General features: G+C 36.8%; 2 protein-coding genes and 1 pseudogene across 2 annotated transcripts; all 3 read left to right on the top strand.

Annotated features, from left to right (window-relative positions):
* The first annotated feature begins 218 nt into the window (after window positions 1-218).
* LOC148867009 (chlorophyll a-b binding protein 40, chloroplastic-like) lies at window positions 219-1,478 on the top strand. The gene has a single exon (XM_088980338.1). It carries the CDS (start codon window positions 277-279, stop codon window positions 1,081-1,083), a length of 807 nt encoding a protein of 268 aa, XP_088836464.1. The 5' UTR covers window positions 219-276; the 3' UTR covers window positions 1,084-1,478.
* A 6,934-nt stretch (window positions 1,479-8,412) lies between these two features.
* On the top strand, window positions 8,413-9,748 carry LOC148867008 (chlorophyll a-b binding protein 3C, chloroplastic-like). The gene has a single exon (XM_088980337.1). It carries the CDS (start codon window positions 8,547-8,549, stop codon window positions 9,351-9,353), a length of 807 nt encoding a protein of 268 aa, XP_088836463.1. The 5' UTR covers window positions 8,413-8,546; the 3' UTR covers window positions 9,354-9,748.
* Window positions 9,749-12,195: 2,447 nt separating this feature from the next.
* On the top strand, window positions 12,196-13,330 carry LOC148867007 (chlorophyll a-b binding protein 40, chloroplastic-like; annotated as a pseudogene).
* The last annotated feature ends 4,967 nt before the right edge of the window (window positions 13,331-18,297 follow it).

Here is an 18,297-nt window from a genome sequence, read left to right as displayed (position 1 = left end):
CCAGTATCCTCCGGTTCCTGTAGAGGATCCAAAAAGAAGCAAAGATTTCGGCTACCATCCTATCTATCTTACTTGGCACACTCAGTACCACAAACACTCTTCAGAAATCCTTCCACCAATGGTGTGAGAGTTGCAGAATTTCATGGATGACAACACTTTGTCTCTTTCTTCCTTGACGCCTCCTATTTATACTCTCTCTCCTTCTCAGACTCAAAACCATCCTTTTCACGTAAATACTGTAACTATCTACCTGATCTCACTCGCTCTTCTTCTACCATGGCTGCCTCTACAATGGCTCTCTCTTCTCCCTCATTTGCCGGCAAGGCCGTGAAGCTTGCTCCGTCCGCCTCCGACAAGCTACTCGGTGAAGGCAGAGTCACCATGAGAAAGACTGTGGCTAAGCCCAAGTCGGTTTCATCCGGTAGCCCATGGTATGGACCAGACAGAGTCAAGTACCTGGGACCATTCTCCGGTGAGTCTCCCTCCTACCTCACTGGTGAATTCCCTGGTGACTATGGCTGGGACACTGCTGGTCTGTCTGCTGACCCTGAGACCTTCGCCAAGAACCGTGAGCTCGAGGTCATCCACTGCAGATGGGCCATGCTTGGAGCTCTTGGATGTGTCTTCCCTGAGCTGCTCGCTCGGAATGGTGTTAAGTTCGGCGAAGCCGTGTGGTTCAAGGCTGGTGCACAGATCTTCAGCGAGGGTGGATTGGACTACTTGGGCAATCCAAGCTTGATTCACGCCCAGAGCATTCTAGCCATCTGGGCTACCCAAGTTATCTTGATGGGTGCCGTCGAGGGCTACCGTGTTGCCGGCGGGCCTCTTGGTGAGGTGACAGACCCACTCTACCCCGGCGGCAGCTTTGACCCACTTGGACTAGCTGATGACCCTGAGAAATTCGCTGAGCTTAAGGTGAAGGAGATTAAGAACGGCAGACTGGCCATGTTCTCTATGTTTGGCTTCTTTGTTCAGGCCATTGTGACCGGCAAGGGACCATTGGAGAACCTCGCCGACCACCTTGCCGACCCTGTCAACAACAACGCTTGGGCTTACGCCACCAACTTTGTTCCGGGCAAGTGATCAGCAAAAGAGAAAGCACAATTAATAATATTTCTTCTTTACTGCTCAGAGAAACCATGTGTGCATTTGATTTTTGTGTTGACATGCAGTTTGATGGAGCCAAATCGTAAACAGTCTTATTTGTATGTTCAGGTATATGTTTCTGATGAAATGAGATTTGATTTGTATTGAGTTCTTTCAATTCAGAGCTCCTAGATTAGCAAGCCACCTTCATGAAACTGAATGCATCCATCACAGGTCTGGAATGGGCCAGTACAGTGTTGTGTTCATTAGATTCCATATGGATGAAAATCAGTTAGTGGGTGTAAGGACCTACAGGATTTGTATATCATTAATAATTTATGAAACTCGAGCTTTATTTAGCCTTTAATAACATCAGCTCTTCAAAATTCAAACCTCTTGTTGGTTAGATTATCTTGACATTTGGGCTATGTTTGGTTTGAAAGAAAAAGTAAGGAAATTAAAGGAAGGGAAAGATAGGAAAACCTATATAAGATTTGTAAAGGCTTCCTAATTACCTTTCCCTACTTTTTTCTTCAAACCAAACACAGCCTTGGAGAATGGGGAGTGATGTTTTGGGTGTTAGTACTGTTTTCCTCCTTTCCCTTTTCTTTTTTATGAGTGTATAAACAAGAAATTTTAATGCAATTCTTGGATTCTTCATTTATTTGCCCTAGAGAGACGGTGGAACTCATGAAAAGACATGTCCGATTGTCCATACTGAGTACTTTTCATCTTAACATAATACCCATTAAAATAAAAAAGAACTCACCACATCATTAGGGCAGATTTCCTGGAGAACTTTGCATAAACCCATTGTTTTCTACAATGTTGTCAAACTCAAACCAGAGGTAAAACCGTTTGGTTATTGGGTCACTGATTGAATAGTCCCATTTAACTTGTTCAACTCCTTAATTATATTTATTCAAATGCAAAGAAAAATATAAAAATACAAATAACAGCAAATATTACTTCTAATAAATTATCTTCTAAAGCTATTTCACATCAAAATCAGCTTAATTTCTAACACATAGAAACACATGTAAAAATCCAACCCGTAGAAGTGCTTGGATTGGGTCCGCTTTTGTTCCAGTTGCAGACTTGCATGCAGTCATGACCTGTACCATTTGGTTATACTTCTTTTAAATATTCAACTTATATTCTTTTAATTGTGGTGAATTTTTTTTTCTCTAAATTAGAAAGGAAATTTACAATCTAAATTCTTAGGTCCGAATATATATAGTGAATTCAATGTATTTTATCTGATAGTTTAAACTTTAAACATACAATCAATCACGCCCATTGACCAGGGGTGTAATCGAGCCAAGTCAAGCCGAATATCAATTTACTTGTGCCCAAACTCACTTGATAAACATAGAACTCGAAACTTGACTCAAGCTTATCAAGTTCATGTATTTGGCTCAACACTCGTGAGTAGGGGTGTTAATTGGACTGGATTTGGTCCAATCTGATCCAGTGAGTCCATTATAAATGGACCAGGTTCAATTCAAACCAAAGAATATTTTGAACCAATTTGGACCGATGCAATTCAATGTCTGAATTGTCCAATTTGTTCAAATTCATTTTGATTTAGATTGGTTTCAATGTCTGAATTGTCCAATTTGTCTTTTAACTAGGGAGTTGCTATTACTGTTATTACGTATTAAGTATATCCCTCTCTTCCCTTTTGGTTTCTGATCTATTCCGGTTTTGATTCAAGAACAAACCTTAAAAGTGTAGTTTTCTAAATTAGGGAATACGATTCCCAGATGAAAGAGAAAGAAACTTTTTGAAAATTCGCCCAATGTTCTTGTAGGGTTCAGCCATCCATATTGCACAACTTCTGAGCCAATCCCACTCTTTTGACTCCATTTTACCCAAGTACTTATATTGGACACCAAAGCACACAGGTGAGTGTGGGTATGGGATATGTATTCAAAACACCAAATCTGTACCCTATCTTCCAATGTGAAGTTTGATAATTGAGAGATTCTGCAGGTAAAACTTTTACTTAGGATGCATCTAGTATTAATTATTAATTCATATTGTTAAAAGAATATCATAATTAGAAATTGAAATTTAGATCTACACAATTCCCAACCAAGAGGGCTCCATTAGTGTCATGTGATGTGTACTCTAAATGCCTTATTATAGTTTAGTTTGCAACTATCATGTTACAAATTCATTTACCACATTTGTTTTTTAAACTCGTTGGTGGACTAATCTTAACATAGCAGAGCTTTATGTTTCAAGATTGGAGAACAAACAGATCTGACTCCTTGACACATATCTACCAGGTACTTGCAACCAACCCAATTAACATGGTTGCAAGCAAAACGCCATAAAAAGATAGAATCATCTAGGTTCATAGGATAGTATCAGCACATTAAATTCATGATGTGGTAGTTCCAACACTATGCCCTTCATGAGCCTGCATACCAACTATCTAATGAACTAGAATACACAAGACCACTGTCATTCTACAATTAGAGTAAGGATAAAAGAGAACCAACTTTCTCGAAAATCACTCCATGGCAGGAGCTGGAAGAACAAATTGTATGATTCCTCAAAGGATGATTAAGAAAGACAAATATTCTCTATTGTATATTGAAACAATATAAAAAGGTGAATAATAAGGCATAACATAGTTCTAAGTTATTATTTTATAACATGAAAATAAATGATTATATGTACCAAGAGTAAAACTTTTTTTCTCTCCTAATAGTGAAAAAAGTTTTACTCCTAAAGATTGAATAGGAGTAAATTATCAACAATCCAAAAAGAGACTCACAAGAAAAATAAAATCAGTAGTGGACATCTCCTACTTGCTATTGCAAAACAAAACAATAAGATCAAAATAGGACTGAAGAGGAACATCTCTAAAAAAATCTGTTGCAGCCATCCAGGACTGAAATTTATCGTCAAATATTCTCTAGAATACACCAAGGATCTGTCATCTTCTCTGGCATACCCCAACTCAGATTGATCAATCTACATAAATGAGCATAAACCTCTCTCACCACTGGACGGTGCAAGAATAGGTAACTTGTAGGTTAATGCCCCTTCTGGTTAGATTTTCTCTAGTTAGGCATTTATTCAAGAGTAGAGACCACAATAAGAAAGCTGCCTTGAAGGAATCTGAGGTATCCAATCCTCTTTATGAGGAAATTTGAATTTTGGTGACTGGGCAGCTTTTTGTAGTACAATTTGACAGAGAATACCCCTGATTTTTCCCACAATCACTGTCTTACATCTTTCCGACTTGGATTGGAGATGTTCTGTTTCATTAGTAGGACAAGTGCTACTAAGTTCTTGACAGAGAACACCTCTTTCTTTTCTTCATCTTTGTTTATTTAGAACTTTCATTTTTGTTATTGTCTCATTCAAGAATGGCTCAAATGTGTTAAAATTTAAATGATTGTGCCATTAGTCAAGTAAAGCTATGTTAATGTCTTTATTCCTGAGGATGAATTCTTGTTTGTTGGTTTGTCATGTTTTCCTGGAATTTGTAAAGCAATTTTAGAAGCAAAATATATAAATACTTATGGCTCTAAAGTGGAATTGCACCTTAATACCAAAACATATTCTTTTCTTTCAAAATCTTAGGTCAAAAGAATATTTATAATAGCAGCATCACAATCTATTTAACATGCCTATGCAAAGTGGAGTTTTTTATTTATGGAAATCTGTAGTGACAGGTGAATAAAAACATAGACCTGCATGGAGGTAGAGATGCCATTGGGTTGGGAGGCTTTCCTACATGCATAGGTTTTGAGACTTGAATAGGACTTATGTGTTCTTCAAAGAATTTGATGTCCAACAGGAACTAGTAGGCTCCTTTCAAAGATCAGTCACCACAAATTCTTCGCAAATATGATGTTTCCAACTAAACAGTTCATCTGTACTTAAAGTCCCTTGCAAATTCCACATCTTCAATAATACATACCGCATAGTTCTCTATTCTATGAATGAAACATTTATTTCTACCAAGCACAAAGTCATATTTAAACAAAAAAATAAAAAATAAAACTTCCAGTCTAAGCATTTTTAGTAGTAGGTATTTATTGATAGGACATAATAGAATACAACTAGAATATTTTTCAATAATACAAACCCAATTGGTATGCTTTCTTCTCTCTTTTTCTCTTCTCTTCTCTCTCTCTCTCTCTCTCTCTCTCTCTCTCTTGTTTTGGAGCTCTATTTTGTTGGAAGCCTCCTTGTTCTAATGCTCACAATGTACACTTGGATTTTCTTCTTGATGCATATTTAATAAAATCTATAGTTTCTTATCAAAAATATAAAATAAAAATTAAAGGTTCCATATTTCCATAGGACAAACACTAGAGTTTTCACAAGGAATAACAAGTTACAGTAATTGTGCAAAAAACAATTACTTTTCTTTAATCTGGACAATGATACATCCCTTTGCCATATTTATAGAGAACAACTCAAAGTTCAAACCAAATGATACTATTTTAATTTTTTTTATAGGCTAATAAAAACATATTTGATTTATTACAAAAAGAGGGATAGGTTCCCTTATGAAATACTTACAAAAAGAAGTATATGTAACTAATGGTGCATGATCTGGTAGCTCTCTGCTAGAGGACAGCTCAAACGCCAGACTATGTAGTTCACTTGGTCGAGCTGCAAAGAAAGAGATAATATCAAAGTACCCAGGCTACTTTTACCCGATCTGGGCACTCCAATGCTTAAGTCAGCGAGTTGGAGTTTTTGAGAGATAGAAAGTAAGAGAGAGAGAGAGAGAAAGAGAGTGCAAAATCGTGTGTACCTCATGATGTTAGAGGTGAGGCACTTATATAGGCGAGCTGTCGTGAGCCTCACAAAACACATCCAAGATCTCCGCCACGTCTGGTTCGAAGGTGATTCCATGCATGGAGGTGGACTCCGTGTAAGCAAATAATGTTTATCCAATCTCATCCGAAATGGGTGGGGTGATAACTAGCTCTTCCAACGTGGTGTTGTGATCTCGTGAAATTCAGAGGCAATTAACCACTTAAGGGGGAGGTCGCTTGGCACATTAGGTAGGTCACTAACTGGGGCAAGTTTAGTGGAAGCAGGTCACTTCTTACACCAACCTAAGGTGATGCCTAGCTGTTCGTAGTTCAGCCTACTGGGGTGGTGCTGAGGTCACTGATGTAGTCGTGAAGTGTCTAAAGTGGTTTACATATGTGGTGTCGATGTGTCATCCAACTATTCTATGATGCCACGTGTCATGATGTCATTGGAGGACCAAATTATCCCTCATCAGTAAGTATGATTGTACATGATATCCACAAAAAGTTAGTATCCACCATATATAACAATATACCAATGAATTATGTTATGCATCGACTGTTTGGATGAGCCTTCCTAATGGTGTCAATGGGTTAAAATGGATTAAATCTAGATCATATAATGCTTTTTAGATGAAGGGGATTTATATTTTATGTCATGCATCAACTGTTTTCCAGTTCAACAAATGCTTTTAATAATTACTTGGGGATATCCAATTCAGCAAACTTGGATCCATCAATGATTTTACCAAAGAAGATGGATCTAGCCTAAGAAAGCACACTAAATCATCAAGGTATATACAAATACTCACAAGATAATAACTGATTTTACAAATTAATACTCACAAGATAATCTTTCATCTAGTAGAAATAATGCATACAAATCTACAATTTTCTAAACAAAATAAAATAGCATTGAAAACAATTGAAAACTCACCTTGCAAAGATCCGAAGGATATGCGAACAAATAGCTTCAAGAGATCAAACACGTAGAGGTTCTCCCAAATCCTCCCCTGTGAAATGCTTATTAGAATGGGACTGAAGAAAGGAATAAATAAAAATGTGAAACCGTCCCAAGTCCTAGTGTCTTAGAATTCACTGAAAGAAACCGGAATCCACGTCTGTTGAAGATCAAATCAGAGAGAGAGACCGTTGTCGACGCCATCACTAGTTGGATGCAGTTCAGTGGTGCGAGAAGACTGGGAGAGAAGTGAGAAAAGAGTAAGCAAAGGTTTGACCGTAAAATGAGAGAGAGAGAGAGAGAGAGAGAGAGAGAGAGAGGAGCGGGAAGACAAATAAATGAAAGAAATAAGAGTGGGAGGAAGAAAATCCTATTTTCCACAGGCTTTAGTATAACAGCAGGCAATCTAGTTTAAAGACTAGGGAAATTGTCTAAAACTCACAATGACTTTTTAACATTTCCCTTAAACTCACCACAGCTTTTCAAAATATCTAAAACTCACCATTTTAGTAAGTTTTTATTTTCCAAAACTCACCTTCCGTTAGTGCGCCGTTAATGGTGAGTTAGACGAAAAATAGTATTTTTCAGTTTTCAATTTTCTTTTTTTTTTTTTTTGCATTTTTAGTGTCTTATAATTCCAATGTTTTTTATAATTTCTGTTTTTTACATTCTATTTTCTACAATCTATAATTTTTCCTGTACTTTTGTTATTTATTTGTAATTTCTGTGTTTTTCTATAATTTTTGGTGTTTTTTCTACCATTTATATTTTCTGATTTTGTTTCTCAATTTCTATAGTTTCTATAATTTGAAAATAATTTTTAATTTTGTTTGCAATTTCTATAAAATTTTTTATATTTTTTGTAATTTCTATGTTTTTATGTATTTTATATTTGAAAATATTTTTGAACTTTTCCTTCTTTTCATGCCTAAATATTAAAATGGTAATATATTAAAGCCTGTTAATTTATTTTGTATATATTTTATATTTTTCTATGAAGGTTAAAATAGTAATATATTAACACCCATTAGTCTCTTTAATGTCAAGTTAGTGACATGGTGAGTTTTAGACATTTTGAAAAGTCATGATAAATTTAAGAGAAAAGATGAAAACTCATGGTGAGTTTTAGACAATTTCCCTAAATATTAACAATTTTACCTACAGCCATTTATCTGCCCTTTAAAAAACAGCCCCTAATGCCCAAATTTCCTGTGGTGACATCAGAAGATGCAATTCTTTTTTTTTTTTTTTGATTTTTTTGGCGAAGAATTTTGTGAATAACAATGGCATAACCGATGAATCGTCTAAAATCCTTTCCAATATCAGGATGACGTGGCACATCACGATTGACCCAGTATCCTCCGGTTCCTGTAGAGGATCCAAAAATCTATCTATATTTGTATAGATAGATGAATTGTTATAAACATGGATAGATATATGGATAGAGTGTTGGACAAAAAAGAAAAAAGAAGCAAAGATTTCAGCTACCATCCTATCTATCTTACTTGGCACATTCAGTGCCACAAACACTCTTCAGAAATCCTTCCACCAATGGTGTGAGAGTTGCAGAGTTTCATGGATGACAACACTTTGTCTCTTTCTTCCTTGACGCCTCCTATTTATACTCTCTCTCCTTCTCAGACCCAAAACCATCCATTTCACGTAAACACTGTAACTATCTACCTGATCTCACTCGCTCTTCTACCATGGCTGCCTCTACAATGGCTCTCTCTTCTTCCTCATTCGCCGGCAAGGCCGTGAAGCTTGCTCCGTCCGCCTCCAACAAGCTACTCGGTGAAGGCAGAGTCACCATGAGAAAGACTGTGGCTAAGCCCAAGCCGGTTTCATCCGGTAGCCCATGGTATGGACCAGACAGAGTCAAGTACCTGGGACCATTTTCCGGTGAGCCTCCCTCCTACCTCACTGGTGAATTCCCTGGTGACTATGGCTGGGACACTGCTGGGCTGTCTGCTGACCCTGAGACCTTCGCCAAGAACCGTGAGCTCGAGGTCATCCACTGCAGATGGGCCATGCTTGGAGCTCTTGGGTGTGTCTTCCCTGAGCTGCTCGCTCGGAATGGTGTTAAGTTCGGCGAGGCCGTGTGGTACAAGGCTGGTGCACAGATCTTCAGCGAGGGTGGATTGGACTACTTGGGCAATCCAAGCTTGATTCACGCCCAGAGCATTCTAGCCATCTGGGCTACCCAAATTATCTTGATGGGTGCCGTCGAGGGCTACCGTGTTGCCGGCGGGCCTCTTGGTGAGGTGACAGACCCACTCTACCCCGGCGGCAGCTTTGACCCACTTGGACTAGCTGATGACCCTGAGAATCTCGCTGAGCTTAAGGTGAAGGAGATCAAGAACGGCAGACTGGCCATGTTCTCTATGTTTGGCTTCTTTGTTCAGGCCATTGTGACCGGCAAGGGACCATTGGAGAACCTCGCCGACCACCTTGCCGACCCTGTCAATAACAACGCTTGGGCTTACGCCACCAACTTTGTTCCGGGCAAGTGATCAGCAAAAGAGAAAGCACAATTAATAATATTTCTTCTTTACTGCTCAGAGAAACCATGTGTGCATTTGATTTTTGTGTTGACATGCAGTTTGATGGAGCCAAATCGTAAACAGTCTTATTTGTATGTTCAGTTATATGTTTCTGATGAAATGAGGTTTGATTTGTATTGAGTTCTTTCAATTCAGAGCTCCTAGATTAGCAAGCCACCTTCATGAAACCGCATTCATCCATCACAGGTCTGGAATGGGCCAGTACAGTGTTGTGTTCATTAGATTCCATATAGATGAAAATCAGTTAGTGGGTGTAAGGACCTACAGGATTTGTATATCATTAATAATTTATGAAACTCGAGCTTTATTTAGCCTTTAATAACATCAGCTCTTCAAAATTCAAACCTCTTGTTGGTTAGATTATATTGACATTTGGGCTTGTTTGGTTTGAAAGAAAAAGTAAGGAAATTAAAAGAAGGGAAAGATAGGAAAACCTACATAAGATTTGTAAATGCTTCCTAATTACCTTTCCCTACTTTTTCCTTCAAACCAAATACAGCCTTGGAAAATGGGGAGTGATGTTTTGGGTGTTAGGACTGTTTTCCTCCTTTCCCGTTTCTTTTTTATGAGTGTATAAACAAGAAATTTTAATGCAATTCTTGGATTCTTCATTTCTTTGCCCTAGAGAGACGGTGGGACTCATGAAAAGACATGTCCAATTGTCCATACTGAGTACTTTTCATCTTACCATAATACCCATTAAAAGTTAAAAGAACTCACCACATCATTAGGGCAGATTTCCTGGAGAACTTTGCATAAACCCATTGTTTTCTACAATGTTGTCAAACTCAAACCAGAGGTAAAACCGTTTGGTTATTGGGTCACTGATTGAATAGTCCCATTTAACTTGTTCAACTCTTTAATTATATTTATTCAAATGCAAAGAAAAATATAAAAATACAAATAACGGCAAATATTACTTCTAATAAGTTATCTTCTAAAGCTATTTCACATCAAAATCAGCTTAATTTCTAACACATAGAAACACATGAAAAATCCAACCCGGAGAAGTGCTTGGATTGGGTCTACTTTTGTTCCAGTTGCAGACTTGCATGCAGTCATGACCTGTACCATTTGGTTATACTTCTTTTAAATATTCAACTTATATTCTTTTAATTGTGGTGAATTTTTTTTCTCTAAATTAGAAAGGAAATTTACAATCTAAATTCTTAGGTCCGAATATATATAGTGAATTCAATGTATTTTATCTGATAGTTTATACTTTAAACATACAATCAATCACGCCCATTGACCAGGGGTGTAATCGAGCCAAGTCAAGCCGAATATCAATTTACTTGTACTCAAACTCAGTTGATAAACATAGAACTCGAAACTTGACTCAAGCTTATCAAGTTTATGTATTTGGCTCAACACTCGTGAGTAGGGGTGTTAATTGGACTGGATTTGGTCCAATCTGATCTAGTGAGTTCATTATAAATGGATCAGGTTCAATTCAAACCAATGAATGTTTTAAACCAATTTGGACCGATCCAATTCAATGTCTGAACTGTCCAATTTGTTCAAATTCATTTTGATTTAGATTGGTTTCAATCCAAACCTGGTCCATTAACACATATATTCTTATCTTATATCAACGGACCAGATATTTGCTTAATCCAACCCAATCCAATATAAATTTGTTACGGATGGACAGGTCCAATCCAATCTAATAAATATTTTGGACCAGATTGGTCGAATCCAATATGTCTTGTTGGTCCATCCAATTTGATTTTGGACTGGACGGGGTCCAATCCAAAACCGGTCCATTGACACTCTTACTCATGAGCTATTCGAGCCCAACTCAACTCAAGCTGGTTATAAATAAATTAATATTAAGTATATTAAAATACTAAAAATTATAGATAAATTGATATTATTATAAATGTTATAAATAAAACATATGAAAACCAATTATAAATGTATTTATTTATATTATCAATATGCTAATGTCAAAAAATTAATGATTTTGTATTATATATAATAACAAACATATTAAAAATAATAATATTTTCTTATGAACTTGATTAGGCTCACAAACCACTCAAGCCGATTGTTGCAAAGACTGAACTCGGCTCAACCAAATACTTGACTCAAGTCGAGGTCGAGCACAACTCAAACTCAATAACTATGAGCCAAGTTCAATTATTTAGTGAGCCAAGCCCGAATAGCTCTCGAGGAGGCTGGGCTCACTTACACCCCTAGACCGTATAGATCCCTCTTGTCTGGTGAAATACCATGCCTCTGGTAGCAATAGAAATCCTTCAGGCTATGTTTGGTTTGAAGGAAAACGTAGGGATTGTAAAGGTTTTCCTACTTTTACTTTCCTTTCCCTACCTTTTCCTTCAAACCAAATGCAGCCTTAGAGATGGAGATAAAACCTAACAGATATATTTTTTATTAACATAGTTTTTGTATTTGTCTTCTTAGAACTTAAAACCTAATTAAGAGTGGTAATTAGAGGAGCATATCCCAAAAATAATAAATGGGCACACCCCTGGTGACTAGTGAATAGTGAATAGGCCAAAAGTGATGACGTTTTGAAAAGAAGGAACTTCAATATATGTAGATATGTACTTCGGCATGGGTGCTTTTGTCTTTTAACTAGGGATGTGTCCATCTATCAAAATTGGGTTGTGCCCTAATCAGCTCTCTTCTTGTTAGCTTGGATAGAAATATGGATAGGGTGCTTAGACACTTAGCAAAGAGATATAGATTTTGTACCATCTCATTCTCATCTTACTTGGCGCACTCAGCACCACCAAAGACTCCCCAAAAATCCTTCGACCAATGGTGTGAGAGATTTAGAGGTTCATGGGCGACAGGGCTTCGTCTCTTTCCTGCTTGACGCCTCCTATTTAGCCCCTCTCCTTTCTTAGCCCAACAACCATCCATTTCACATAAACACAACAATTAACCCTCTCAGTTGTTCTTCTACCATGGCTGCCTCTACAATGGCTCTCTCTTCTCCCTCATTCGCCGGCAAGGCCGTGAAGCTTGCTCAGTCCGCCTCCGAGCAGCTACTCGGTGAAGGCAGAGTCACCATGAAAAAGACTCTGGCTAAGCCCAAGCCGGTTTCATCCGGTAGCCCATGGTAAGGACCAGACAGAGTCAAGTACCTGGGACCATTCTCCGGTGAGCCTCCCTCCTACCTCACTGGTGAATTCCCTGGTGACTATGGCTGGGACACTGCTGGGCTGTCTGCTGACCCTGAGACCTTCGCCAAGAACCGTGTGCTCGAGGTCATCCACTGCAGATGGGCCATGCTTGGAGCTCTTGGATGTGTCTTCCCTGAGCTGCTCTTTCGGAATGGTGTTAAGTTCGGCGAGGCCGTGTGGTTCAAGGCTGGTGCACAGATCTTCAGCGAGGGTGGATTGGACTAGTTGAGCAACCCAAGCTTGATTCACGCCCAGAGCATCCTGGCCATCTGGGCCACTCAAGTTATCTTGATGGGTGCCGTCGAGGGTTACCGTGTTGCCGGCGGGCCTCTTGGTGAGGTGACAGATCCACTCTACCCCGGCGGCAGCTTCGACCCACTTGGCCTTGCTGATGACCCAGAAGCTTATGCTGAGCTTAAGGTGAAGGAGATCAAGAACGGCAGACTGGCTATGTTCTCCATGTTTGGCTTCTTTGTTCAGGCCATTGTGACTGGCAAGGGACCCTTGGAGAACCTTGCCGACCACCTTGCCGACCCTGTCAACAACAATGCCTGGGCCTACGCCACCAACTTTGTTCCGGGCAAGTGATCAGCGCAAGATAAACCACAATTAATATTTATGTTCTTAATTTACTGCTCAGAGAAACCATGTGCATTTGATTTTTGTCTGTTGGCTTTGCAATGTAAATTGATGCAAATTAATGGAAAATTCTATTGTAAACAATCTTTGCAATGTTAATGAAATTGTGAAATGTTACTTCCATGGACCAAACTCCCACGCCCCATAGACCAAAATTGTTCCATCAGTAAGTAATCCTAAGTCCTGTATGTGTGTGGAGCTAGTCATCAAATAACAGTCCTGCTGTAAGGAACATAAACCATAAACCAGAACAGTTGAAGGCCGTTAACCTCTTGGTTTTCCAGCAATATTTGGTTCTACGTACTATAGTATTGGGCTGTATTTAGGTCGGGTTCTAATCAGATGTGCAATTCAAATCCTTTCTGGTTATTGAAACTTCAAATCCAAATCCAAATTCCAGTCTAAAATCTTGTATATCATACTTGGATTGGACTCGGATTTAATTTGAATCCGCTTTGTTGCCTTTCAAATATAAAAAACAATGAAAAGTTAAAAAAATAATAATTATACTTTGATTTATAAATATACAATAAATTCTATGTATATAAAATATTGAATTTATTCTTTATAAACTTTATATTATTAAATATAATATATACAATTATACATACTCAGGCCACAATTGTAAGGATAGCAATGGGGTAGGTTCTAGGATGGTTTTTAAAATTCTAGATCCTACCCACCTCCCTAAACCTCCCAACCCGTACCTGTCCCAAAACCCATAGTGGGTTGGATTTTGAGAATTAAATCCCTCCCCACATTCAAGGGTAGGGGCAAGTTTGTTTTAGAACTCACATCTAAAGTATTTCTTGTTATATATAAACAATAAATAAGTAAAATAACACAAGCAAACAATAATATTTTCTAATTATTTGATTAAGAAATGTAAAAAAACACATAAATTATTGATTATACTTCACATAAAACTCAAAATATTATTAAAATCAACACCAAATGCATAAAGTTTATATGCTTTCCAATAATATGTGGGTCAGAGAGGGTTGGATTTAGTCAAATACCATACCCTACCTGTCCCCACCCCAAAACCCGTCCTTCAAGCAAAAAAAAAAAAAAACACCCCATTGGGGTGGGTACCCATCAGGTAGGATAGACATTACTATCCCTACATAATTGGATTGGATGTCAGAGCGAGTGACTTTTGGAGTCTCTTAGCAACCAAACTAATAGGAAACTAGTCTGAAGTGTTTACTTAGGGGTCATTTGGCGCGATCTTTCAGCTGTTTACAATTCGGGCAAACTGATTTTCAGTCTATTCCCGTTTGGTTCGCAAAAATATAGTTTAAGGAGCTAAAACTTTGATCTATTAGAGCAAATGATAGATAGTAAAATCTATGTAGGGATGCAAACGACTTGGATTGAATTTGAATCAAGGTATATCTGAATCCGATCCGACACTGTTTATCTCGAATCCAATCCAATCCAAAGACCCGATCGGATCTAATAGGTCTCAATTTGAACTCAAATCATATTGGTAAGTCGGATCTTTAGATCTGATCCGATCTGACTTGTTTTCTTTAAAAATTAATAAATTATTAAAAAAATATACCAATTTAAATAAAAAACAAAAAGTACAAGTATTTTTTAAATTATTTTCATCATATATATACATGTTTTTTATAAAAAGTAAATAATATAACAAATTTATAAAAATACAATATAAATAATATATTTATAAATAAATAAATAGCATAAATATTATATATATATATATTTATTTATTTATTTATAAATATATATATTTATTTATTTATAAATATATATATATATATATTTATTTATAAATATATATAACATATATCGGATCGGATATGGGGTTATTCTAATCCGATCCGATTTCTAATCCATTTGCACCCCTAAATCTATGTGCATGAACTTCAATATGAAGCAAATAGATTGAACCAATAATAAAGTGGCACATCATTATTGAACCTTTAATGGTATGTACATCTTATAAAACATGAATAAATGAAAAGTAAATATATCATGTGGCTTTTTTAATGTAATTGGTCAAAATTTTGATTCAAAAATTCCAAATGCGTCATACTTGGATAGTTGAAAATAAGTTAGAGTAAATTTTCTTATTATAACTTGTTAAGTATCTTAAGACTTTTGGATTTCTTGTTTAAAATTACTACAAGCATTCTAAGAGTTCTCTTGAACTTTCTAGAGTTCTCTTGAAAGCATTCTAAGAGTTGTTGCCCTTAGCTCTTTGGGCTGCTACTGGGCTACACTTAGGCTCCTTCTTAGCACATGATAGCTACACTCTAGGCTAATCTTTTGGGCTGATAATGGGCCTTATCTACTGGGCCGAATTTTACTCTTTACTAGGCTTTCTTTTCTTGGGTTTTTTTTAAGGAATCAATTTGTTTTTCTTGGGCCGAAGTGCTCTCTCTTGCTTCCATAACCGGGTTGGGCTGAATTTGGTCTTTTTGGACATTCTTTTCTTACCTTTTGCCTTCTTTTTTTTGGATTAATTACCCCTAAAATCTTTTCTTAGCATTAAGTTAAATTAAGGCAAAATTAAATAAAACAGGCATAATAATCTATGCAAAGTCCTCATAAATTAAAGATAAATTGTATGTTCATCAAATACCCCCACACTTAACCTTTTGCTTGTCCTCAAGCAAAGACATCATCTATAAACTGAACATTCCCTCCTTCTATTCTCACCATTTACCGGGTGAATGTTTAGGATAGAAATGCACTGAATAATTGGGGAACTTTTGTAAGTGTTCAAATCTTATTCTTGTAAATTATCATTTAACACATGTATAAGATCCAAGGAAAGGAGAATATGAATTTCTTCAAAGCCGAGCATTCACTCCCAATCAATATATAAATCAACTCCTTAATTGTCAAGGTTAATAATCAAATTTCACTAAGTTTCACATCTGTAACTATATCTCAATGAGAGTTCAACTTTAGTGTGCCCCTTTGAACCTCAGTTGTCACCACAATTAATTAATTCTAGGGGTGAGTGCATCTTATGCTCCATCTCACCATTTTCTTCTCTTTCCAGTGTGAGTGCATTTTATGCTCCATCTCACGCACTTTTCTTCTTCTCTCTTTTTATTTTTTGTGTGAATGCATCTTATGTTGCATTTTACACTGGTCACATGCTTGAGGTAGATGACAAGACTCATGTTCTGATCTGCTAATTTTACTATTCAACTCAAAACAGCGGAGTCAATTTGGACTCAATTATTAAACCTCATGTATCAGCACTTCAGATGTGCATTAGCTCTCTTGACCATTAACAATGAAATCAAATGCTTTCATACACATGAAGGTAGTTAGGGCTAGTCATGCTGAAAGGCATATTCAGCTCCCCTTTTCTCATGCATATATTAAATAGGGTCATTCACAAGAATAAAAACTTTACAAATACATCGGTCTCCCTCAACTCATTGAATTCCTTCTTAAAAATCACCAAATAAATAGTAATGAATCTTGAGGGGTATCAATCTTCTTGGTTATGTCATTGCCTGCATACGTGTGTTGGGGTGAGTGAGGTGCATGGTTTCAGCCCACACACCCTAGTCTCAGGCTCACTACCCCACACTTAAGATGAACATTGTCCTCAATGTTCCTAGTGTTAGGGAATCATAATAAAACCAACAAGAGCAATACCAAGTAAAGAGAATGGTGAATAGAGGACTCCTAGGATAATAAAATGGATACTTTGGTGGGAAGCCTCTTCTTGCTAGAAATGAATTCAAACTTGAGAGATCAGGAACTTTGTTCTAAATAATCTATACACAATCCAAAAGAATGTAAATAATTTAACCAATAAGTAATCCTAATCTAGCATCAATTTACAAGTTAAAGAGAAATTTACAAAGCTAAGAAGTCTAAATTCTATCCACAAGAAAAATTTCAAGAATAACTATCAAAAGCCAAGCAATAAAAATATTGTTGATGTATAGAATGGCATACAACAAAGTTATTTGCTTTTTTTTTTTTTGAAATTTGCAAACTCGAAAAACATAGCTCCATTACTGAAACTTAGACCCGCCTTTAAGTGTGAAGTATATCATCAATGGAAAAGAGAACTAGCTAAATTAGATATGGCGTTTATTACACATTGTTCTCAACTTAAATGAACAGAAGTAAACATATCTAAGATCTATTGTAAACAGATATGAAATCATTGCTAAATTTAGGATCTTTAGGCTGCTCTTCATGCTCTAACCTTATAGAATTAGACCTGAAATCTTAGCTTTTGAGAACAGTTATTTACAAAAAAAACATAATATCAATAAGTCTAAAATCTGATGCAATTAGATCTGAGATAAGTCTGAACTCAAGAGCTTAAGACTTCTCATTTCAAGTCCCAACTTATGTCTTGTAAGCCTCAATTATAGACTTGAAATCAGATCTGTAAACTTACCTATGGAGAATAGCAACCGTTGGATCTGAATTCAGATCTAAAATTACAATAGTGATTTATACTGAAATCAATGGTTATTAGCATTCAAATAACCACTGATTTTAGACCGTAAATGATTTTGATTATTAAAAGGGGCTCTGAACCAACAATTTTATTTACATCTCTTAATTGCAGCATCTGAATTCACATACAATTCAACTGAGTTTAGACCTGCAATTCTTTTGGATTGTTGGTGCAGAACAATTAACAAACAATAATAATTGAAATCTGAATTGAAATGCATTGTACACTATTGCACACATCCATTCACATCTATTAGACTGAGGGCTACTTATCAAAGCTGAATTCTCAAAGTGCCTTCGGAAGACCTAAATTGAGCTATAACCAGACTTGAGCCAGGTTTGGGTTCAGGTTTGTAAGCTATGCAAGTGTATGGCTCATAATCTTGAAGAACTTCTATGACCTGAAATCATGTCTGATGTGCATATAACCTGTATATGCTGCTGCTATTCGGATTAATGACAACAATTCAGTTCACATTTAACTCCATCAATATCTTGGTTCAAACTTCTTACAAGTCCATACAAATGCACATTAGGCAACACCATCAATATCAACCCTTAAATTTCAAGTTTATGTAAAACAAGCCATTCATTCCACACAACTTTTGAATCCAAGTCTACATTAT

Source organism: Nelumbo lutea, chromosome 3 (assembly GCF_056320005.1).
Source record: "Nelumbo lutea isolate HS-2025 chromosome 3, American lotus-T2T, whole genome shotgun sequence".
Classification (NCBI taxonomy): Eukaryota; Viridiplantae; Streptophyta; class Magnoliopsida; order Proteales; family Nelumbonaceae; genus Nelumbo; species Nelumbo lutea.
Note: the sequence above shows the minus strand (reverse complement) of the source record. Positions and strands in the feature narration are given on the sequence as shown.